General features: G+C 42.4%; 3 protein-coding genes across 6 annotated transcripts in view; 2 read left to right on the forward strand and 1 right to left on the reverse strand.

Moving 5' to 3' along the window:
- Window positions 1-3,426, forward strand: part of camkk1a (calcium/calmodulin-dependent protein kinase kinase 1, alpha a) — a 40,459-nt gene extending 37,033 nt beyond the window's left edge. Inside the window, exon 17 of one of the 2 annotated variants that reach the window (XM_053846297.1) lies at window positions 607-3,426. In XM_053846297.1, the coding sequence (XP_053702272.1) occupies window positions 607-679 (73 nt within the window). In that variant the 3' untranslated portion in view covers window positions 680-3,426. The remainder of the gene's footprint in view (window positions 1-606) is intronic. The other variant, XM_053846298.1, reaches the window with a different exon arrangement.
- p2rx1 (purinergic receptor P2X, ligand-gated ion channel, 1) lies at window positions 2,924-15,632 on the reverse strand. 3 transcript variants are annotated; one of them, XM_053846300.1, is made up of 13 exons: window positions 15,293-15,629; window positions 11,114-11,258; window positions 9,680-9,751; window positions 9,448-9,505; window positions 7,123-7,210; window positions 6,949-7,029; window positions 5,035-5,176; window positions 4,824-4,969; window positions 4,189-4,279; window positions 4,052-4,117; window positions 3,884-3,979; window positions 3,569-3,626; window positions 2,924-3,479 (listed from the first exon to the last, which is right to left on the reverse strand). In XM_053846300.1, coding segments are annotated over exons 1-13 (1,182 nt in total). In that variant the 5' UTR covers window positions 15,430-15,629; the 3' UTR covers window positions 2,924-3,477. The 3 variants fall into 3 exon arrangements, 2 of the variants coding, with proteins under 2 accessions (XP_053702275.1, XP_053702274.1); XM_053846299.1 differs by having other exon boundaries at window positions 9,436-9,505; XR_008412747.1 differs by lacking the exon at window positions 2,924-3,479 and having other exon boundaries at window positions 3,574-3,626; window positions 4,214-4,279; window positions 9,436-9,505; window positions 15,293-15,632.
- Window positions 15,176-24,322, forward strand: dhx33 (DEAH (Asp-Glu-Ala-His) box polypeptide 33). The gene is made up of 13 exons (XM_053846296.1): window positions 15,176-15,549; window positions 16,957-17,363; window positions 17,462-17,622; window positions 17,795-18,022; window positions 18,495-18,665; window positions 18,732-18,917; window positions 18,986-19,097; window positions 19,275-19,434; window positions 19,500-19,588; window positions 19,666-19,793; window positions 19,867-20,070; window positions 22,597-22,683; window positions 22,791-24,322. The coding sequence occupies exons 2-13, from the start codon at window positions 17,153-17,155 to the stop codon at window positions 23,097-23,099; spliced, it is 2,046 nt and encodes a 681-aa protein (XP_053702271.1). The 5' UTR covers window positions 15,176-15,549; window positions 16,957-17,152; the 3' UTR covers window positions 23,100-24,322.
- The last annotated feature ends 102 nt before the right edge of the window (window positions 24,323-24,424 follow it).

A 24,424-nucleotide genomic window follows, 5' to 3' on the forward strand; every position in this document is an offset into this window, starting at 1 on the left:
CACTGGGTGAAATGAAGCGTGCAGTTGAAGCTGGTCGATCTGTATCTCAGTGGTGTAGCTTTTCTCTCAATCCCATCTGCGAAGGTAGAATAGACAGTCCTGACCCTTGACATGGTCCGTGATCAATGCCGCTGCTGTTGGTTCTCCCGTCTTGTGTTGTTGTTTTGACTCAGTGTGTGAGGTTGTGTTACAGATCCCACAGTCTTGTTCTCTAGTTGAGAATGGAGTTGCTGCTCTCGATGACAGAGGGCGCCATAGCCTTAACAATTCCAGCGTAATCCAAACATTACTAGGTTTTTGAGTCAGGAGCAGTGGTCACATCATGTGCCTGGAGCTCTGAGTTGTGCGTTTGACTGCCTGGTAGTTAACAGTGGACATCATGAGCACATCCCTCAGACCTGATGTGACTGCACAACTGGGCGGATGTGGCTCGATCATGAAGCAGATGAAGGTGAGCGTTGGAGGATTGCGCCCTCATTCCCCAGAGTCCAATATGATGCTCCAAATCAGGGTCTCATTCAGGCTGATTCTCTTGCGCTCGGTTTCTCTCTGGAGTCTCTTCCAGCAGCGACACACGCGCACTCTCGCTTTCTCTGCTTCTTTCAGAAAGAGCAGCACCGGAGACGGACCCAGAGAAGGAGAGCTGGAGGACCTGCACGAGGACGAACCTTCCTCCTGAGCCGGTGACCTGCTTGCCCCTCTGCCCTTCTCTCAAACACGTGCCACATTTTACATTCCTCACAGACTGGCCTTTTTTTCCCCATCCCCAAGTTGTTCACCTGCCCAGTTCACATCATGACTGGCTTCCTGGGAACCTCAACAAATGATTGTAAAGACACCTGGAGCTGCATGAGCAATTCTTCCTCAGAACCATGGGCCATGACTGAGCATCTTCTGGGCATGCACATGAGAGGTCCATGGCTTCAGCTCGCTCTCTCTTTACATCTTCATCTTAGCCTTGTATATAAGTGGACTGGGTGGCACAAGAGAGGACAGAGTTTAGAAGCACCTTCAGACCTCCTTTTATTTTTCTTTATTTATCCTCCTTATACCACTGCTCTGTCACTTCATTGGCTGATTCTCTTCTCACAGTGTGGGTTTGGGAATGATCTTTCTCAAAGTTGGTACGTTTGGTTTTAAACCCATTAAAGGGAGCATCTTCCTGACACTCCTGAGAGGAGTGTTGCTGCTAACTGGATCTGTGAGATTTTGTTTTGCACTTCTCTATTTAGGAACCACTGGCTTGTCATGATTTAAACCATCAGCAGGTCTTGGTTACATTTTCGAGTTTTAATCTCCCGAGGAATTGTTTATCAGGATGAAGGAAGGCGGATTAGTTGGCGGCTGAGTCAGCACAATACAATATTTTGGTTGGAATCTCAAAACTTATTTAGATTAGATTAAATGGCCTTTATGTTTGTATGTGGAAATACTGTGGAAACTAAAAAGTTTTCTCTTCAAAGTAATAAAATATGAGCAGAGAAGGCCATAATTCAGGTGATGAAGTCAGTTTATTTTTGCTGTGTGATTTCAAAACTCCTATCACATCCTTTAAACATCCCTTTGTTGAGGACGACTACACACTCTAGCTGTGAAATCAAGGGTAGTATTTTACATCAAACTCAAAACTAAAATGGAGGGTGAACAACTGCTATTTTGGGCCACAATTCAGCTTGAATTTGTCGACTATTGTGCTTTAAATAGCTATGCTGCTAACTGTTATGGAATTGTAACTTTTTTGTGGGAAGAACTCACTTATGATGTAAAAGCCAAAGAAAATCTGTTTCTTTCCGACATGTTGGAGAGTAATCTTAAAGTCAGTTTTAGGTAAGAAGTGTCTCCTACATGCATTTTTATTTTATTATTATTATATTTTTTATAATTACCAGCCTTCATCGACAACCCATGTGAGGGTTTAAAAATGAAATTGAAACTCCTGGTCGGCTATTAGCCCTTGTCCCCATCAGTCTTGCGGTGTTGTTCAAGTGATTCGGCACCGCGATCACTGAAATGTCAGGATTATTAAACCCATCCTGGCAACATTTTTATTCCGTCCTCTGATTATAAATGGCCTTGGAACATGCAGAGGAGTGGCTTCAACATGAGGCAGTCTGGTAGAGCTTTTCTGAGTTATTTCTCCGGGGAACATGAGCGATGTAGATTTACTTTCTGGTCGATTACAAGGCAGAATGATCTCAGTTTAAATCCATATTTGAACAGAAGCTCTCATTCGTGCTTGCTTCCTTCTCTGCTGCTCCCACCTCATTCCTTGCACTTTACATTTAAAGCTACTGTTGTGGAATGTTTCATCTGTGTAAAATACCTGCGGTCATCCCTCTGACCTCCACCATCATCTTCTGCTGCCTCTGTGTGAGGAATTCCTCTGTAAAGAACCTGAATATTTTGACTGTACATAGGCGAGACGGGGAGTTTAGCTCACTTTTCTAATGTCTTTGTCCGTATGAAAGTTGCAACTGTGTTAGTTAGTTGTCGGGGAATTAGTTTACCCAAGTTAGAAGGAGCAAATCGAATTAAAGAGGAACGCGATTTGGGTATTTTTGTTTGAGACTGGGACCGGACATGCCCCTCAAGGGGCCACATGTGGCCCCCCAGCCACACATTAGTAGTCTGGCAATCGAGTCATGGACAGGAAAGTTTCAATGCTTTTCTTGACTGTTTACAGAAAGGTTTTACTCTGGATTGTGACTCCTTTTTCATGAACTTCCACATAGCAGTGTGAAAGTGTCCTCCATAGAAATGTGTTTTTGGTGACGTCACTTATTCATGGCTCCTGAACGAACAGATGCTCTCCCTTTAGGATAATACAGCACGTCCAACAGAGGATATCACGGTGTGTATAGCTGTGTCTTCTACTCCATTCCTGGTCTGGTCCGGGTCTCTATGTTGCAGGTGCCTGCTGTTTCCGTCTGGTGTTGTGTATATTTCTCTGATTATATTTTGCACGTACATGAACAGAAGCATGGCACATCTTAAAGGAATGCAGTCATTACCATGTAAATATGTACCGATATCATATACATATATAAGCTATTTTTGCATGTTTTTGTACCTTCTAGAATGAATAAAAGACGCTCTGAATTATTGTTTTGGCCCCTGCTTGACTCCAGTGTGAGACAAAGGTTTATTGGATGCGGATCACAACACTTGACAGTGGAACGTCCACATGATGTTCAGACGGATCATTGAAGGACAGTGTGTAGATGGAAGTGCAAGGAGGTGTGTTCTCTGGCGTGAAAACAGCAGTTACACCTAAAGCAAACCCAACGGTTCGCCAACCCCACGCGTAGCTACCGAGGAAACCGAGGCTTCCTGCCAGAGTGGTGCTGATGGAAGACACTGCTGGGAAATAGCCGGCAACAACAGGAGGTTGGAGTTTCCTGAGGACTTTTCAGGGATGTGTGCGGTCAGCTTGAGTCACCCTCCACTCTCTTAAACATGTATATACACCACGGTAGCCTCTGCAAAGAAAATTAAAAAACATGGTGTGAATTCTGACCTGTGGTTGACTTTATTTATTTTATTTTATTTTTTTACTGTAAACACTTACATGAATCCCTGACTTTTGTTATCTCTGTCTCTGTGCTGCCTGCTTCTGATTCTGGGTCCTACAAAAGAGAAGTCAGGCAATATTCACTTGTATTGTGGGCTTATGTTTGCGTTGATAAGTATTAACGTTTATTGAACACCCGCTGTTGAGGGACATTTACATGTCAAAAGAAAGCTTTGCTGCCCTCGTGTGTTGAAAATTGTTACTGCAGTCCATTATGGCTGCAAGAAAATCTGGGTTACCTCATGTAACCTCAGTTCTATGAACATGTGCGTCGCCCTCTAACGGCCTTCACTATTTTGACGTAGAACTTACCTGCACATGTGACTCTGTATATTTGAATTTCATGTTCTTGTAAAATTTCCTTTTCGGCAGTAAATAAAGCAACACGAGGTCACAGACGACAGTCGCCTGCAAAATAAATCCACCAATAAACTTAAATCAGATCAGTTAAAAAGCACAACACCCAAAAATGTGTCGTACCACTCCGAAGATTCCCACTCCCGAACCAATAGCGGTTAACGTTGGGATGATGTCGAATTTTCTCGCCTGTCATAAACAAGAATACAGTGATATAATTCCTTTCAAACACATACATGCGCTGTAACAGTCGGACTCACCAGCGACTGAACGATGATATCGAACCTTATTCCAAACACTTTGAGTAGAGTTCTTTTCTGCACCTTGTCTTCCATATAATGCTTTGCATACCTGCATTAAAATAAGCATGTAATAGTGAATTTAATGCATAGCCATTCTACTACTACTTTAAAAAAAAAACCATTCAGCTGACATGTTTTGGAAAATACAAATATTACTGAGCAATATTCTCCAGTGAAAATACGTTTGCACCTTATATATTATTGAACATTTTTATTTGTTCTCACGGAATGGGGAGCCAATCCCAGCTACTCAGGGCCACAGGCTGGGCTCAAATAAATCTATTAATTTCAAACATTAGTTGTTACATAGTGAACACGTTTGTTTAAAATGCTAAATTAATACTATATTACAAATACATTTTACAAGGTTTGCTACTAATAATAAGTTTATGTGTATAGGAATTCGAGGAATACTTTTTTTTATTAATGTTTCATCATTGTCACAAATGTATTACATATAAATATAATTATTGTCATTACATGAATTATTATGGCTTCCTTAAACTTATGTGGGGCAGGACGTGAAGTTAAAAGTGTATTTTGGTTTGTGTTTCGCTTCGCTACATGCTCTAGAATGGAGGGTGTGGACAGACCTGAAGTTGTACCCGACTGACGCTCTGGCCTTGTCTGTCTCTGCCGGGTTCCCATACAGACCATGGAAGTGATACTGTGGTTTACAGTGTTTTACATCCACATCGAAATTGCAAGTCCACTCAATCACAATGCCGATGGCTCCTCCCTGTTAAAGCACGTGTCATCACAACTGTGCATCTCACGGCGACTGGAGCGGATCATTGAACTCACCACTTTGGCGATCAGCTCAAAGTTGAAGCCGGACTCTTTGACAATGTCGCCCAGTCTGAATATTGGACACAGCGGATCCTTCTGGGAATGATGAAGACATTCTCTGATGTATTCCGCATCAACTCCTTCCACCAGGTTGCTCCTGCGGGGCGGCAAACACAGCCACGTTGTTGCTGTGTTACAGTGTTTTTCAACCTTTTTTAAGCCATGGCACACGTAGTTCATTGAGAAAATCCTGAGGCACATAACCACCAAAGGAACCATGGCCAAAGCGCAGTTGTGCTTAGTCGAAAGTCCTGTAGAAAATCCCCGTTAATTTGGGAAAATATTTAGCTAACTGGGTGTCAGCTATTTTGGCATCCTACTTTCAGAAAAACCTCTCCAGAATAGCAAAAATAGATAATGTATTATTAATGTATTATAATTATGTATTCGTTTCTTTTAAATAACCGCTTCTCACATTTATTTTGGAGACTGACTCACAAAGAAAAATCTGTTCTTTCTCACTTCACATTTTGGAGCGCATTTATTTGGTTCTACGTTTTGTTTTTAGATAACTTTTAAACCACAAAGAAAACCTAGTACAGTGGGACCTCGGTTCTCGACCACAATCCGTTCCAGACGATCGTTCGAGAAGCGATTTGTTCGAAATCTGAATCGATTTTTCCCATGACAATGAATGGAAAAAGTAATAATGCGTTCCAAGCCTTAAAATAGTCTTTTGTAGGAGTGAATGTAGAGTGTCTGCTGCAGGTGCGCTGTTCCTCTATGTGTGTGGCCGCTGCATGTGGAAGGGGTTGCCAAGTTTCGGGGGCGTTCGAGTTCTGGATTTTCGTTCGAAATCCGAAGCAAAAAAATCTCGAAATTTTTTAACTCCAACTTGTTCAAAGTCGGGGACGTTCGAAAACTGAGGTACCACTGTATGATCTACGAGTGTCAATTTCTGAAGTGAGACGTCACGTTAGCCGTTAGCTCTGTTAGCACTGCGGTGCGGACAGTCATTGGTCGCACGGTTCCGACATGGAACCCTCCATCGTTCTGTCCTAAAGCTGCGTGGTCAATTTAGAGACGCATCAGGTGTGAAAACAACTCAGTTTTTACGCATTTGACCAGCTTCTTTTCCGCTAGTGTGTTTGGGAAGATCAGGTGTGCCATGGACAACACGGGAATAATACTGTCAAATATGTCGAAACCACAGTGTTATCAGCGACAGCAACTTAAGCGAAAATAGTTCTTTAGTAGAATGATGAAAAAAATGCACGTTTATCCCTGTTTAAAAAAAGCTTTCATGATTTATATTGATACCTTCTGCAGGTCCAATTCAATGAATGTCTCACTTGCGTCCACTCTCTGTGCCTGTCAGACTCCAATGAACAGGTAGCTCAAAGGTGTGTGTGTCCCAAATACATGGAGTGTTCAGATTTATTGGACATTATTATAAATATGTTTTGGGGTTTCCTTCCTTTCTTTTTTTTTTAAATCTTCTGCGAGCCCTTAAACAGGAAGCTTCAAAACCGATGACACTGCAGTCACTTATCATGTAAGATCTGTGCAGCGGTTGAGCTGAAGGTAGTGTGTAGTGACATGACACTCTCCAGAAAAGTTGCATGAAAATAGGATCTTCCAAAGGCGTTTGTGGATAAATATTGTTGCCTTATTTAGACAGTTTTCCTGCGACACTCACGCAGCTCTTGCTGGTTGCTTGTGCCAGTGTTTGCAGAGCAGCATGTATTTATCGTGGCGACTAATCTGTAAGAACTGTAAGCGCATCACTGTAGGAAGGATCGATGCAAAGAGCGCGTGATATTGGACATTTTTTATTGCCTTTCCTGGTGCATTGATCCAAAATGGAGGGTCATTATTTGCTAAATATTAAGTAGTGATCCCTATGACTTGTTAAATGTGATGCATTACCTTGTAACTCCAAATAAGGGAAACGTGACGGAGTTTTTGATGAACAGTGTGTAGTTCTCCGCTGACAGCAACAGAGGTGGGCTACATGTAAACACAGAAGATAAAGCAGGATTAGACGATTCACTTTATAAATCTGAATCCAGGCAGCATCACGGAACCTCGCGTTGCACGTACTCTGGAATAACGTGGTCGTTCTCGACGGGGCACCAGGCCAGGACCTCGCAGGTCTTCGTGGCGTTCACACACACTCCAGTCATCTCCCCTTGAGATCACAACAGAGTCCAAAGTCAACTTAAACACACATTTCCCTGCCTTTACTTTTGATCCACTTATCTTTAATAAGCATCAACAGCAGCGTGTGTGATAAGAAGCAAAGCAAATGCTGAACAGTCGCCTTCTTTATCTGGCCCTGAGCCTTACATGCAGTTTTCTGTGTGATCAGTAACGCTTTTGTCCTGCTTCTGCTTGAGTTCACAGCCAGTTCTTTGGAGCCTGACTAGTCTGCAGGGTCGTCGATGAACCCTAGACCCAAGGTCAGTGCGAGAGGATGCATGTGCGGGGCTAGCAGGGCTCCGCGAGGTAAATGTGATGGAACTGAAACTGACAGATGTAAAGATTTTTGTTTATGTAAACTGAAATGGAAGCTCTCGGGAGCAGATGGAGGGCAATGCATCCTGTCTGAGGGGGAAAGCTTGCACTTCTAACAACTGCTTTGCTCTCCGTGGCTGTTTGTCAGGAGCCTCTCTGTTTGCTTACCAAACATCTGAGTGACAACAGTGTCGCCGGGGCTGCTAGTGTCTAGTTGACCTGCTGACTCCTCACTCGCATGCATAAAATTATAGTTGGCCTTTCTATTATTATTATTATTGCTAGTGCCTCACCATGGTGGGCTGCATGTACTGTATATTAATTTTAAGTCGTCCTGGACATCAGATAGTAGCCAGAGTGTTCACACGTCTCATCGTAATAAACAAGTAAACTACCTACCTTGTTCCCAAATATACAGTTATCACACCTTCCGATTATTTAACTTTAAATATGGAATAGCTTCAGAGGATGCTAAGTGACAAATGTGCACATAAAATATTGGCAAATACATATTTTATTTATATTTTTATTATATTAACAGTGACACTTTTGCTTTTGCAGAAAATAAAGTAATTACATTTATTTTTTATGTAATTATTTAGAGATTTTGTAATTAATTCAATCGTTCAATTGTTGTCATTCATTGTGCAACTAGACTTGGTGCACTGAAAATGAAAAGTTAGTGGGTCAGAAGTTACTCTGTGCTGTTTGGATAAGTGAAATGTCTTTACATCTTTGGTTTGTTACCTTCTTCTGTTTACTAGTTTCTTCATTTCATCTTGGGGTTGTTTGAGAATCATGAGGCTGATAAATTAAATTCAAATTAGTTTGTTGTTTTGCTTTTATATATTTTGTTATATTGTTATGCCGGGTGTCACTTTATTTCAACCTGATGGCTCAAGCAGTTTGATGTACGGTGGCCTAAAGTGGACAAAAACTCTCAGCAAAGAGGGATTCATGATCAATATTTACGGAAGTAAAAAGTTGTGACCTTTCACTAAATACATGTCATTTGAAAGTGTCACCGATGCTTTTATAGTAACTTAATCGAAAGTAAAACCCATTATTATCCCCACTTCACCCTTGAAATTTCCCCCACTACCTTCAGAATGATGAGCCACTTCACTAGAATATTTCTTCACTTGGACACTTGAACTGTCCAGACACACACATCCTTCTTAGTTGGAGCATCTGAGCCTGAAATGTCACGATTCAGTTTGCAGATTCATGCAAAGGAGCATCAAAATATGATAAGGTTTTGTTTTTGTTAAGGTTAGGGATTAAAATATGTCCGTTATATATTCAAAATATTTCAGTAATTTCATAAAAATTGTGCAAATCGCTGCTGATCTGAGGCAGTTTTTGTCCTCGGCTTGTGGTTGAAGATAGTATCTAAGCAACGTGTTATGCAAAACTATGTTTTCACTGACGCTCTTTCTTAAACACATTTAACACCCCGAAATTCTGTGTAAAATAAATATCCTGCTACCAAATTCACATTCCATTCTGTCGAAAGAAAGAATTTACCCGTGAAAAGCTCCTCAGCTTGTGTCACTTCAGTGTTTGGTTGCTAAGACCTGCTCCTGTTGGTGAGGCTTTTTCCACTGGACAAGACGAAAAAGTAATCTTGGATAAATGTTTGTCCTTGTAGCTACAATGACGTGTGTATTTTAGCTTCTAATGCGTCCGAAACAGCTCCCAGGAGCCAAAGCCCTTTCAGTAAACACTGCAGAACCAGATTGATCCCTGTGTACAGTCAAACTCACACTGCTGTCATCATTTAAAGAGCTGCGATTAGCTGGAAGACACAATACTACTAAGGCTTGGTGGCGGTTTGTCCCCAACGGTGTCTCAGTGAGGACGGCAGCGGTCCCACACTGGCGCGCCACCAGGATTTACCATGTCCCGTACGTTTGTAACTCCCTCCTTCACAGTCTGAGTCTGTGCTGCAGTTGTGTTTGCCAGGAAGCTGCGAGAAACCAAAGCGTCACAGTCACATGGTGCTGCCAGGGATCCAGTCACAGTCAATTTAGCGTGTTCACTTATCTTCACAGTTACCAAAACACTCTGGGAATTAGTTTCTGTTTAGGCTTGCTATTTATGGAAGTGAGTTCAAGCCGAAAAATAAGAGGTTTTCACTGACCTCTGGACACTTTCCCATCTGCTGGCCCTCAGTCATGATGTAGTTGGTCATCACCACAAAAGATGAGTCTCCCTGAGAGCAGAAAAGAGACGTGTGGATGTGGAAGTAATAATTGTTATATATACTATTATTACTTCATTTTTATTTAATTGTTATTGTTTTTATTTAATGTATTTATTTAATAGTGTTATATATATATAAACAATTGCTACTTTTTATTCATGTTTTATTATTATTTATTAAATGTATTCATTGTATATATATATATATGTATATATATATATATCTACACAATTATTACTTTTTATTTTTTCCCTTCATCTTCCTGTCTAATTATATTAGACAGAACATACGACAGAATTAAGAAAACATGTGGCAAGGAATGCATGAAATAAAAGTAATTAATATATTAGTAATATAATATATTCATAATCTTTTCACTGTTGTACTGTTGTTTTCACAATCTGTAAACTGTTATTATGTAAATTTCGCTTTATCATTTCACTGAATCAATAAATCAATTAAATAAATCACATTTCTCTGAAAATATGAATATATAAATGGACGTCATCAATTGTGATTTTAAAAAATAAATTAAAAGAAAAAAAGAAAATGCAAGATTCTCTGGAACAGTATCTTTTCATGAGTTCATATTCAGTATATATGGGTCAGACGAACATCATATCTCTGATATATCATTCTACTGTTACCATGATGTTTACCCAAAGTTTTCAGTGGAGGTCAGACAGGCTTTACACTGAAACCAATACCATGTTTATTCAGGTATTACATTCATAGGTGAAACAGCGGGTGATCACTCAGGTGTTCCTTTGTTCTTGGGTTGTTGACAGAAATATGATCATACCTGCTGCTTTAACAGTAACAAAACAAACAGTTTACCAAAGAAACATGTGGCTTCAGTTGACTGTTTCATGTACCAACATGTTAAGTTGCTTGCCAAATCACAGCAGCTTTCAAAATCACTTCACAGTTGTAGGACTTCTATGAGCAGATTAAGCCCAAAATGAATCTGTTTAAATCTATGAAATAACTTCAATAACAGGCAGCTACTTGTAATTATCTTTACAGCAATGTTTTATATGCATATAAAATATTGATCGTCAAATGCCGTGCAGGTTTTGTAGCCAAGACTGGCTCTTCCAAGCAAACACGGCACTGTTTGTTCAGTCTGTGCCACTGATAACTGAGCTGGTGGCATCGCAGCTAAACTCATAACTGTATATGGCCACAGAGTCTCCTTTGATTGCATGTTTGCTCTGTTTTTACAAGAGTTAAGTGGGACACATTTGGGAAGCCCATAACCTCCGAGGTGCACTGAGTTCTACGTTTGATCTGCGACTGCAGCTGATCCGGTCTCATAGTATCGATCGCATTTTGCCTTCACTGAATGGGCAAATATTAACACTCACTCACCTGCGGTGGGAAAACATAGTCGGCCACGTCCCAGACTCTCTCGGCGCCGTTCACGTTGGTGTAGCCCACCCCTTTCATCTTGGTGAAGACCGAGCTGACGGCCGTGTCCGTGGATTGATACCCTTTCTCGTAGATGAACACCCACCTGGAGTTGACAAGAAAATGAACTGTATCATGGCTTTCACAGGGAAGGTGCTTTATTATTGTTACTGAATTAAACAAAGTCCATCTTCTGCTTTGAGTAGTGCTTTAAATGGGCGGGCAGAACTCGAACGCCCCCGAAAAAAAACAGAAAAACCATAACGTGCGCAGACCGATCAGCTGACCCACGACGCGCTTTGTTATTGTGTATAACACAGCCTCTGTATGCAGACGTGTCCCGTTAGCTACATTTACTGACTGTTTTTTCTTCATATTGAGGTGTAAAACCTTTCCTGTCTCCGCATTGGACCGTGAGTGTCACAGGGGAGGCGCTCGCTCTCCACACCTCCACTCCAGGGTTTGATGTCCTGTTGTGGGCTGGAGCTGGGACAGGGATGAGGCGAGTCTGGGACAGAGCTAAGTGACTTGGTTTATGACTTTGTCACAGCCAAACTGCACAGAAGCGCACATTCAGAGCTGGACACGCACCGGGCACCTCTTCACTTCTGGAGAGACGTCACTCACTCGGCAACCCCTCCCACATGCAGCGGCCACACACATAGAGGAACAGCGCACCTGCAGCAGACACTCTACATTCACTCCTACAAAAGCCTCTTTTAAGGCTTGGAACACATTATTTCTTTTTCCATTCATTGTAATGGGAAAAATCGATTCAGATTTCGAACAAATCGCTTCTCGAACGGCCGTCTGGAACGGATTGTGGTCGAGAACCGAGGTACCACTGTATATATATATTTCTTTTTTCATATTCAGTATATATGGGTCAGACGAACATCATATCTCTGATATATCATTCTACTGTTACCATGATGTTTACCCAAAGTTTTCAGTGGAGGTCAGACAGGCTTTACACTGAAACCAAAACCATGTTTATTCAGGTATTACATTAATAGGTGAAACAGTGGGTGATCACTCAGGTGTTCCTTTGTTCTTGGGTTGTTGACAGAAACATGATCATACCTGCTGCTTTAACAGTAACAAAACAGTTTACCAAAGAAACATGTGGCTTCAGTTGACTGTTTCATGTACCAACATGTTGAAGGTGGATTTGCCAAATCACGGGTGCTGTCAAAAAAAAAAAAACTTTAACAAGTTAATCGTGCGTAATTAACACATTAAATATTTTAATCAAATTTAATCGTTTTAATTTAATTTAATTTAATTTAATGGAACAGTTTGCTCTCCAGACCACAGGGAACCTTTGTAAGTGCAGGAGTTCCTGGTCCCCTGATCACACTGATGCACAAGACACGTGGCAGCTAGGATGATAACAACAACAACAAACATGGAGGAATCGCTGAACAAAAGCAAACAAAAGCATGTTTTTCACTACACAATGACCAGGGTTTCCACTACTCTGAATGTACTTGAAATTCTTATAACATTGAAATTCTTATACTAATATTTTCAAGACATTAATAGAGCTTTAGTTTAAATAAGGTGATATGAAAACTTGAATATAGCCACCATCGTGATTTATTGTGCTATTGTCAAATCGATGCAAAATTTTGTTGTTGAACGTGTTTTGGGGGTTTTCGTGAAACTGGCATTCAACCCTGAGATTTTCTTCCCCAGCCACGACCTCTGTGTACCTCACTAAGCCGGTAAAGAACATGATCAAAGTTGAAATTATGAGTCATTGACATTCCTACATGCTGCTTCTAAACTCCACATAGACCTTGAAGCAGATCATAGGTCATGAAGAAACCCCTACCAATCTCAGCTCCCAGGTTTAGTGGGCGACATGTGAGAGCAGTTGCCTTCATCGCCAGCTTTAATTGAATCCTCCGAGGACAATAGCAGCTCCAGAAACATCTGAAAAAGGCAGCGTGAGCAGGACTACGTCTGTGCCACCTCTATCAGCAAATCAAATTATATAAGTCCCAGTCTACATCCACAGGCAAGCACGGGAAAATGGAGCATGTTAATAGAATATACCGTGAAATAATGGCGGAAAATTCCCAAACAGCAGAGGAACTGTGATCTTTATCGGCAGCGACAGACGGCGAGGAAGAAGAGCAAGGAAGTGATGTGCTGAGGGCTTTCTTCTCGCCAAACTGTGGCCATGAGATAAGCCTTCCTCTTGTTAAGACAAAAACATCCAGTGCAGATCGGCTTTTTGTGGACTTGAAAGTCACAATTAATGAACTGCTTTTTTGCATCTGAAATGGCTATTTAAACACTGTTGCTTCATGTATGTGAAAGCTATTTTAGGAGACAATGAGCAAGAGGAACCATCTATGACTTATTAGTTGTATTGTTTTGCAACAAATGAGGAAAAAAGTAAAGTCCACATTTCACCGAATTTCACTAGAATTAAGATTAACTTATGTATTTATTTTATTTTAGCTGAACCAGTAGCAGCAGCAGAACTAACTGCAATACATATGTGACATTTTATAAGGTGCACTACCATAGCTGGTGCAGTGCCTTATGGGACCAGTGGCAGAGTGATGGATTTGATGCTTGTAATAGTTAAAAATACTACAAATACAAAAACATCATCCAGTGCCATTTGCTCTCACGGAACTCTTGGAATGACACCAGTAAAAATTGCAATGAATTACAGTCATCTTTGTCGGCAACCGTTGGAGAAACAAAAGAGTGTTGCAATATAAAGTGTGTAAGACAGGAAGCGAGCCAAGTCGACCTTGTCACCTCACCTGAGCTGCTGACTGCTTCTCATGAACACTGGCTGGTTTTGTAAGAACATAAAACTTCATGTAAAATCCCCAAATTAACCCTGAAAATGAAAGCTTAAAATGAATTGATCGTACACCTCACATGTTCATAACAATTTCAAATGTATTCTAAGCTTTTTTGTCAAATGTTTTTCCACCCAAATTTTTTTAGTATTGTTATATCATATTCATATTGTTATTATCAGATACATTCCCTCAAATGGACATTTTCTGTTTCTAACATTTTACTTGTATTCACTCACTTTGCTCTTCACTACGCCATATAAACAAACCAGTTATACTATAGATTAGAAAATATATATCATCATAAAAAACATGTGTATTAGGAGAATATTTGCCTGTTATTATTCATGCAGAAGTACTAGTGTGTTGTTAAGACTATGTTTTACCCTGGAATGGTCTCCTCAACTTGACGCTAAATAACACCACAATTACTTATTAGCGCTAAAAAAAGTAAGTAATTATTAATGTTTAATATGTGTTTTGAAATCTTAAGTGTAACCATATATTTTCGAAGTTTCAAATAGGCAGTTTAAATGTCTCTCATCTGAGTTTGGAGCGTAGCACTTAACATCCAAAATAGCACTGTCAGAGAGACAGCAACGTTCAGGACTGTCACTGGAATAAATTCACAGGAAGCGAAGATGAGGCGCGTTTGGCAGCGATTGTGCCGAGCAAAATAGTTGCAGAATGACTGGCACTGCTGTAATCTCATCTCTGACCCTGACTTGTTCTGACAGCGAAGGTGATTCAGAGTTCTCGGCCCAGGCTTCGACCCCAGGGCGACCATGAGACCGGTGAGCGCGCCTCGGTTATTTACCGTCAACATCACCAGCGCATCTCCCTTCTATTTGGCAGTAAATGTGGAGACATTTGATTGTTATGCGTCTTAGCGTATGCCTCAGTCTGTTCATCACACACACCTCCTCGTGTCCCGCCACACCAACACACACACACACACAGCTGGCTGAAACTGGCTGTGCAGAAGCATCGATGCATCATGGAGACTTGAGAAAGAAAACATGAGACTCTCCCTTTTTCCAAACTTCATCTGAATCATTGTGCGTGTCAGCGCACGTGTGTGGACGCGGAGCATTCTGGTTTCCTGCCTCAACTTGACAGAGATAAGAGTTCCCTTCTCTCTCAACACGACCTGCATAGTACAGGATGTTGGTAAAGGCGTCTCAAACTTTGTACGCTTCCACTCTTTACATGATGGGACGTCTGAAAGGTCAGTCAGCTTCACACTCTCTGACTTGGATGATCCATACACAGAGCCAAATCTCCCTATAGACAGCATCTTGTCGGACCTTACCCAATGATATAAGCCAGGACTCCAAGCTGGATCAGGCGGCACACGACCCCCACCCTTCTGTTGCGCACCAGCACCTGCCGTGGGGTCTCGTACTCAAAGAAGAAGTCGGAGATGGCGTTGGTGATTTGCTCTTTCATCTTCTCAGAGGAGGGTCTCCTCGTCTGAACAAAATCCCCCTCAGACTCCTCCGCTGGTCTGTGCCTGGTTCCTCACTGATGCCAAAGGTGCTCTGCCTCCTCCTTAGTGAGCGTCTGCTGGTGAGTTGTACTTCCCTCCCACTCTGCTTTCTCTCTCTCCCTCTGTCTGATCCCTTCATCTACACTGACTCCTCATCGCAGGAAAGCCACTACTGAGTCAACGATCCTTTACTTAGATACAACTAAGTCAACAGTTCCAGTTATTTACGCAATAAGACCTTATCATTCGCCGTGACTTCCCCACCCTGCTGTCAAGCAGCGTTACAGCTGTGTTTGTGCTTCATGTCAACACTTCAGACACTAAGCCTTCTCATATTTTATCATTTCTCCTTTCACTTCACCTTCCTTCAAAGAGCCCTGGAGCTGCTTTGCATGCTAATCCTCATTGTACAGAACTTCAGAAAGTTTCTTTTTCGTCAAATATTTTGTGAAAAGGCTGGCTACTGGAACCATATTATTATGGTCTAATCTAAAGAGATCTAAAGAGCAAACAGGACATGTTACTCTGGAATGATTTTAAAATCCAGATATAATCCAGATTGTATGAGAGATTGCACATTGCTGCCAAACATCCTGAAAACAACCCCATATAATACTGTGTAAATGAGTGTTTGATAGCCACAGATTTCAAGGTGCAGAAATTTAGACCTTAAAAACACTTTTAAATGATGTGGGATTTTTTTCTTATGGAGCAGTATCCATCTGAGAAAATACTGGCTCCACACTCTAAAACCAAGTTGTTTCAGTTTGGGGAATCATTGTGTAATGTTCCATAAAATTGCCGGACAGGATGTTTACATGTAATGCCTCAACTCAAGTGTGGCTCTGAAACATTGCACGGTTTCATGTTCCCCGGTTTCACTGTGATATGGGTCTGTAATAGAGAGTATTAGTCATATATTTCTGCATATTTATGCTGCAAAAAATGACGCTCACAGATTTAATTGAATGTCAAATATTTAGTTTGTGTTTTGTCAAACACAGTTTGGCAGCAATATGTTCACCTTGTCACACTGAAAATGAATTGATGTGTTGTTTTCAGAAATACACAATGATTGTTTTGTATGCTGATAAAAATGAAAAGGGTGCTTATCTGAATATAACTAAAAAGAAGTGAAGACCTATTGTGTGGAAAATGTGTAACACATTTAAATGACAGGGATGGACAATAAAATAACAACAAATACACTAAGTAAAGAACAAAAACGGATAAATAGCCTGCATTTTTCTTGTTGTGCTTGTTGTTGATGGTGTGTTGACATTGAATACAATGCACAAAAAAGGCAAAAGAGAAGAGAAGAATCCTCAAGACATGGAATAAAAAGTAAAATATTTCATGACACAAACGAAATCACGGACCGTAAGTGGCAATATATGCGGCGTTACTTTCATATTTTATTTTATTTATTTTTTGTTTGACACACATGAATACTAAATATTTAATCAGTGAATTAAGTAAGTTTACAGTCCGACAGTTCGCTGCTGAGGCAAAGCGATGACGTCACAAGTAGGCGCCGGATGAAACCACGTGGGACGTCTGTCGCAGAAAAACAACCAGGAGGCAGTCGCCAAAGGAGCATGAGGATATCACTCTTTATTTCGTACTAAAACCGAACAACATCGACAACCCCTGTTTATTTCTCATCGTGACTTTCTTCGGACAATGCCCTATGACCCCGACACTCCACCGGCTAAAAAGTTCAAGCCGGGATCCGTCTTTTTTCGCCTGGACAAGCAGAAACCGGGAATGCTGCTGCCTCGGAAGGGGAATGCGACGACTCCCATCGAGGTCCAAAGGAAGCAGCTACCTATCTACCAGGCGAAGGTCCAGCTGCTGGCCCAGCTGAGGCAGCTGCACACCGCCATCCTCATCGGTAGGTAAACTCCGAGTTGTAGCGTCATGTTGTTCGGTAGCTTTCTGGTCATGAGCGTTACCGAAGAACGCGTGGTTCACATATGTGTCTGTGAGCAGGGGAGACCGGGTCGGGGAAGACCACCCAGATCCCTCAGTATTTGTTCGAAGCTGGTATCGGACGTCAGGGTTTAGTGGCGATCACACAGCCTCGGAGAGTCGCTGCCATCTCTCTGGCAGGAAGAGTCGCCGAGGAGAAGAAGACTCAGCTGGGCAAACTGGTGAGTTCACATCCTGGAAGTTTGTTTTTTAAGTTGACGCACAGCAAATATACCTGACTTGAACACAAGTGAAGTTGATGTAAAACATTGAAAGACTTTCAATGAAGTGAAAACTTGAATGTGTGACATGTGTCATCCATGAACCACACTGACATCATTCATGGTTTCTCAGGTTGGCTACACTGTGCGTTTTGAAGATGTCACCTCACCAGAGACAAAGCTGAAGTTCATGACGGATGGGATGCTTCTGCGGGAGGCCATCGGTGATCCCTTGCTGCTGCGCTACACCGTCGTGGTGCTGGACGAGGCCCACGAACGCACCGTGCACACTGATGTGCTTTTTGGAGTCGTGAAGACTGCTCAACGCAAACGAAGGGAGCTCGAGAAGATTCCTCTTAAGGTACGTGTCGACATTTAACTTGAACTTCTTGAGAGAATATTTGGGTCAGTTGCACTGAAACAAAACAACAGGAAGAAAAATCAATTCAGATTTCGAACAAATCGCTTCTCGAACGGCCGTCTGGAATGGATTGTGGTCGAGACCGAGGTGCCACTGTACTTGTGTCCAACAATAGCATGTGAATATATTTTATTAAGCTGTATTGATGCATTTTTACGCAATCCTTTTATACAAGTTAAGCAGTTGAGCCCTGCTATCATGCTGAGATGTCTGGTTCTGTTTGATGAGCAGAGAGGTGCACTGCTCTTTGCAGACTTCAATGTAAAATACATTAAGAATTCGAACAACTTATCAAGTCAAATTCTTGTCAAAATGCCTTGCAATATGTACTAAAACCTCCTGAGGGCGCCAAAACACGTTTTACAAAAGCATCGTGTTCTTCACATCTTTCATTTGCGCCTTTCCTGCACAGGTGATCATAATGTCAGCTACCATGGACGTGGACCTTTTCTCTGAGTACTTCAACAAGTCTCCGGTTCTTTACCTGGAGGGCCGCCAGCACCCCATCCAGATCTACTACACCAAACAGCCGCAGTCCGACTACCTGCAGGCAGCTCTGGTCTCCATCTTTCAGATTCACCAGGTGCAGTTTGGGATTAGGATCAAGTTGATGTCTGTTTTTATGTCTGACTGTTGTTGTCACACTTAGGAGGCGCCTCCTTCCCATGACATCTTGGTCTTCATGACGGGCCAGGAGGAGATCGAAGCTCTTGCTAGGACATGTAGAGACATCGCCAAGCATCTGCCTGACGGCTCTGGTCCCATGGTGGTCATCCCTCTGTACGCATCGCTGCCACCTGCTCAGCAGCTGAGGGTCTTCCAGCCCGCCCCCAAAGTAGAGTCGCAGTGAAGCAGTTTGGTCTCTCAGGGCTGAAATTTAATAGTGTCGTCCTGTTTTCGTAGGGTTCCAGGAAAGTCATTCTCTCCACCAACATAGCAGAAACATCTGTCACCATCTCCAGGATCAAATATGTTTTAGACACAGGGATGGTGAAGGCAAAGAAATTCAACCCTGGTGAGTTGGTTTATACTGGGAAGAAGCATGTTGTAAAAATAAAGTTAAAACTGAGGTTCTGAAAAGGAGTGAACCCTTATGGTTGTTGGCTTGACTACTTTGAGTTGTGACATTTCATAGTCTCTTCTAGAATTTGAAGTGAATTCTGACTCTGTGAATGTGTTGTGTAATGCTCAGACAGTGGTCTGGAGGTGTTGGCTGTGCAGCGGGTGTCTAAAGCTCAGGCCTGGCAGCGGGCGGGTCGAGCTGGAAGAGAGGATTCTGGCTTCTGCTACCGCCTGTACACCGAGCAGGAGTTTGACAACTTCATCCCCATGACTGTCCCCGAAATCCAGAGGTGGGTTTGAGCTGGTCTTTGACTCTTCCAAGTTAGTAAACAGGGTTTCTGGCCCGGTTCTGCAGGTGCAACCTGGCGGGGGTGATGCTGCAGCTCATGGCTCTGGGGATTCCAGATGTGATGAACTTTGATTTTATGTCCAAACCGTCTCCCGGTAAGAGATTATGAGTAAAGACTAACTCTCTCGGCATGAAGGAGTTACCATGTGTATACCTGCTTTCTTGACCTCAGAGGCGGTTCGGTCGGCAGTAGAGCATCTTGAACTTCTTGGTGCTGTGGAGAGGAAGGATGGGCAGGTTCTTCTCACTGCTCTTGGTAAAAAGATGGCTAGCTTCCCCCTGGAGCCCAGGTTTGCAAAGGTGGGATCTCCAGAGAGTTTATGCAACACAATGAAGGATTATAGTTTCAGAAATGATTGTGTTTTTTCTTCAGACCATCCTGATGTCGCCCAACTACTCCTGCTCAGAAGAAATCTTGAGCATCGTGTCTCTCCTCTCTGTGGACACGGTGCTGTACAACCCTCCGGCCCGCCGCGACGAGGTGCTGGCGGCTCGCAGGAAGTTCACCTCCAGCGAGGGAGACCACATCACTCTGCTCAACATTTACCGAGCGTTCAAGAAAGTCAGCGGGAATAAGGTGTGTGACCAACAGTGACAAACAGAACATATGTGTTGCACTGTAAAGGGATTACAGGTCAAAATCTGATTTTGACTCAAGATTCTTGTCCTTGAATGACTTCCCTCGACTCCTAAGCAACATTCTAGCTCATCCTCATCATCACCAGACCAATATGTTGGGTGGTATTGACAGGCACAGTAGGAAATCGACCACATTTCTGTCAAAACTAGTGATGGGTCCTGCAACATGGATGCACCGGCGTGTGCTGAGCTCACAGAGCAATCCCCGCGTCGGTGCGCGTACCGCTTTAAGACAATCACGTGACTGTGTCGACTCTGCAAAAAGGCGCCGAACTGCGTTTATAAGGAATCACATCTGTCAACAGGATGCAACTGTTGAAACAATCTAATCTCACGGTTCCTTGTGAATGTCTTTGTGGATCATGAAGCAGTTCCAAGGAAAACGAAAGTAGTCTGCCGTGTGGGACCATTTTGATCTGCTATCGGAGAATAATGTATTTATTTCAGTCTTAACCCAGTTTGTCATAGATTTTCGACTTTTGAAAAATTGAAAAAACATTGGAAAACCTTTTTTTTTGTTAAACATTTCTAAAAACAAAAAGTCTAAAAGCATCCTCATTCACATCATTTTCATATTTTTCACATGATGATACCTGTTCACATATTTTTTTAAAATAATGAATGTGAAAAATGATATTATCATATGTAGTGGGTCGTCAGATCAGTGTCAATTCAGTCTATCAAGTAGTTTGCCTGCAGGAAATTTTAATGTCCAGCAGGTGTCAGTATTCAGTGACGCAGCATCAACACAGTATCAGCACATTGTGTCAAAACGCTTTATGATGCCTCATTTACCCATCACTAGGAAATTATCTAGAGCACTGACTCCAGCGTTTTTATTTTCAGTCATGGCCTTACAACCTCCCCTTGTCGACCTAATGATTTAGATCAGGACAACTTCACCATGGCACAAAAGTATTTGTGATACGGCGATCAATGGAGGTGAAGAGGAGAGTGCAGTCAGGGTGGGACTGATGGAGACGACTGCAGCTGGAGAGGGCAGCCATGGCAGTGCTTTAAAGACAGTCGAGGTTTTCAATGGGAGGGAGGAGGAGGCTGACCAACTGTGGCAATCCCTGCTGGGAAATACTGAAAGACTCGAAGTAGAACATTCTCTGGACACAGCACTGACTAGTCTGGGCTCATAAAGTCAAACAACCGGTGAATCACAGCACTCATTCAGGAGGTGATGACCACCAAGATTCAAATGTGCTGTGGAAATTAGAATGGAATTTCCTTTGTCAGGAGTCAGACATGGTTGTGTTGCACGCACACAAACACAGGCAGGGTTGAGACCAGATGAAGGGCCAGAGGGACAAATACTTCCCTAATGATGGAAGCAGAGGAATAAGTCCGTGACATAATGTGGCCTCACATCTATGTCATCCTGTTCAGTCGTCTCGTTGTTTGCCACGCTGGCTGTGGCGTTACGTACAAAAGCTAATTCATCAGGTGCCAAATCTGTTGACGCCTGTCCAAACCCGGACAGAAACAGATGACGTCCCAGCTGACACTTGGCTGAGGTCCACCTCTGACCACAAGGAGGCGAAGATTTGTCATTGAAAACTTCAGCTGTTGAAATGTGGTGAACCCCTGGGTTTCATGTTGCTTACTGCCGATTCAAACTCTGGTGGAATGACATTGTCTTCCTGTGCTCCACTCATGGATTTTAACCTCCGATCTTTTAGTGTTTGGATTTTAGACTGAATGAGAAACAGACAAACGTAGCTTCACTTTAGCACCACCCGCAACAATGGCTTTATTGTTCACTTTTGCAGTCACAACCCTAACAATCAGAAGAGTGCCATAACACGTGTTAGTTATAACAGTATAGTTATAACATGTAATATAACTTGGCCTACAGAGGGCGAACATGGACCCAACAAAGGGAAACTAAAGATCATTAAACTTGTTGCTGGCTAACAAGTTGAAATTAAAAAAGACACCCTGTTTAGCCACTTATTTTTATTACCACTGTAATTTCTATATTCCTACACGTATGTCATTCATATATTTTTTTATGTTAAATATTCCCACTGTTATAAGCACAAATGGACTGCAGATGGCAGAAGCTACGCAGTTCACTTTTGGCGCCCATGAGCGAAGTAATGAAAGAAAAAGGCAGTTAATCCATATTTTTTCACCATAATCACATGAAAGTTGAGTGTTGGGTTTCATGAACTCAAATGTCTTGTTGTTTTGTGTTTTTTTTTTTGCCTGTTCCTGAACTTTACCAAAATCAGCCTTTTCTGTATACACCTAAACAGAGTTAAATTTAGAAAAAGACAGTATGTGTAGTAATGTGTTGAACATGTGAGATGTGTGTGAGAGGAAGCAGAGGAGTAAACATGATATTTTGAATGTTTATATCTTGTAGTGGAAGTCGTCCTCATGAGCAGGAGCACTCCTTCTTCTTTGACACAGGAGTCGCTTTCTTTATTAAAGGGTTCTGGTTTCATTCCAGGAGTGGTGCCGCGAGAACTTTGTCAACAGCAGAAACATGGGTCTAGTCAAAGAGGTCCAAGCCCAGCTGAGAGAAATCTGCCAGAAGGTAAGGTTCATCGCTGTTTCACCATCACTGTCTGTCATTTCTACAACCCAAGGTTCATTTTGTTTCCTTGAGAAGCCACTGACAGCTTTCCTCTTGTGCTGTCCCAGCTGAGTTTAAAGCTGGAATCCTGCGGGACGGACATGACCAACGTCCGCCAGTGCCTCGCCCACGGGATGTTTGTCAACGCTGCTGAGCTGCAGCACGACGGCAGCTACTTGGCCCTGGACACTCACCAGCCGGTCTCCATCCACCCGTCCTCCGTGCTCTTCCAGGCCAAGCCGGCCTACGTGGTCTTCAACGAGCTGCTGCACACGTCCCGCTGCTACATGAGAGACCTCTGCCTGGTGGACGCCGACTGGCTGGTGGAGGCCGCGCCCGACTACTTCGCCCGCAAACTGCACCCCACTAAAAGCTAGCGGGGGCAGGATCACACAGGGAATGCTCTCAGTCCGATATGGAACTAGTTTGGAATATTTTCAGATGCCTCTACCTCCAACCTGACAGGCGCCTCTCTGTCACTGCAGCTGGTCTGTCACTCTCAGGCCGCCTTCACGCCACTCAACAACTTGATGGAAACCTTCAGTCTGCTGAAGAATGTTCACTGCGGAACTTCTCCTCATCTGAAATACAGATTTTGCTACCCAACTGCATAATTCCTCCCAATATTTGCCAGTTTGTTCTGGCATGGACCCAGGAACATGATTGTTGACACAGAGGGAGAGATCATCCACCAAATGCCACAACTAAACATGCTAAAAAAAGTATAAATGAGATTAAATGGAAATGTAGTGCTATTATGAACTGACAAATAACTACAGGGAAAGAGACTGACATGAAAAACAGGCTGTTGAGCAGTTTTCTTCATTTATCTTTCAGTTATCATTTTTATCCCTACTTTTTAATTGATTTATATAAGTTCCAGAGTCCATTATTTGCTGAAAATAACCGCATTGTGCTATTTAAAATGGTTTTCTTAAGCTTAACGCTGAATTACTTTTTAAAGAGCCATTCAAGTTGACTTTATCTGAAGTGGCCTCACGGCAAATGTATTTCTTGACTGGCATATGTGAAGAAATTCATATTACTAGAGAAACCAAATGTTCATGATAAATACAAACGTCGACGAAATGTGTTCTGATCTCAGAAGCTTTTCTACACAACATCAGGTGTTGATCTGCCCTACCTGGCTCGTCTCAAACCCCAGTGACACGGGTGTTGCCGTCTTCCTCCAGTGTTTTTATATGCAAACAAAGCAGTTTTGGCATCTGCTCTGGTGTTGCAGTGATGTGAGAGCAGCTTGGCTCTGATACTTGAACCAAGAGAGTGCAGAGTAAAAGTCGACTCCGGCTTGTGCATGCAAGTCCCCTCAGTCCATGCATGTCAAGAGTGGCATGCTCCGGGTCTGTTGTCAGGTCGTATGCAGTGCATGCTGGTTACACTCTTTTTTTGTACTCTGGAAATGGCACCTTGAATTTTGCACCATGAAAACCAAATTGTACAATAAATCCACTGAAATATATTTGTCTTCTTTAAAGAAGTTCTTCTCAGGACTGATGGTAACCTTCTTTCACATAACCTTTTTTTTAAATTGAACTCACACTTCTATTTGTCCTGCTAATAAAAACGGATTGCTTTAGTTGAGTCTAGCAACCACTTTTCTGGTGAGCTGATATGTAATAAATTGACAGTTGTGTGTGTGTGTGTGTGTGTGTGTGCGTGCGTGTGTGTGCGTGCGTGCCTC

Source organism: Synchiropus splendidus, chromosome 17, assembly GCF_027744825.2.
Source record: "Synchiropus splendidus isolate RoL2022-P1 chromosome 17, RoL_Sspl_1.0, whole genome shotgun sequence".
NCBI lineage: Eukaryota > Metazoa > Chordata > Actinopteri > Syngnathiformes > Callionymidae > Synchiropus > Synchiropus splendidus.

Coding starts and splice junctions, on each gene's coding strand:
- p2rx1 (XM_053846299.1), bottom strand. CDS start 15,429: ATGAAAGAGCAAATCACCAACGCCATCTCCGACTTCTTCTTTGAGTAC. Junction 9,752..11,113: donor ACTATGTTTTCCCACCGCAG/GTGAGTGAGTGT, acceptor TTCTGCTCTCAG/GGAGACTCATCTTTTGTGGT. Junction 7,211..9,435: donor TTACAAACGTACGGGACATG/GTAAATCCTGGT, acceptor TGTGATCTCAAG/GGGAGATGACTGGAGTGTGT.
- dhx33 (XM_053846296.1), top strand. CDS start 17,153: ATGCCCTATGACCCCGACACTCCACCGGCTAAAAAGTTCAAGCCGGGA. Junction 18,918..18,985: donor TCTTCCAGCCCGCCCCCAAA/GTAGAGTCGCAG, acceptor CTGTTTTCGTAG/GGTTCCAGGAAAGTCATTCT. Junction 22,684..22,790: donor TGAGAGAAATCTGCCAGAAG/GTAAGGTTCATC, acceptor GTGCTGTCCCAG/CTGAGTTTAAAGCTGGAATC.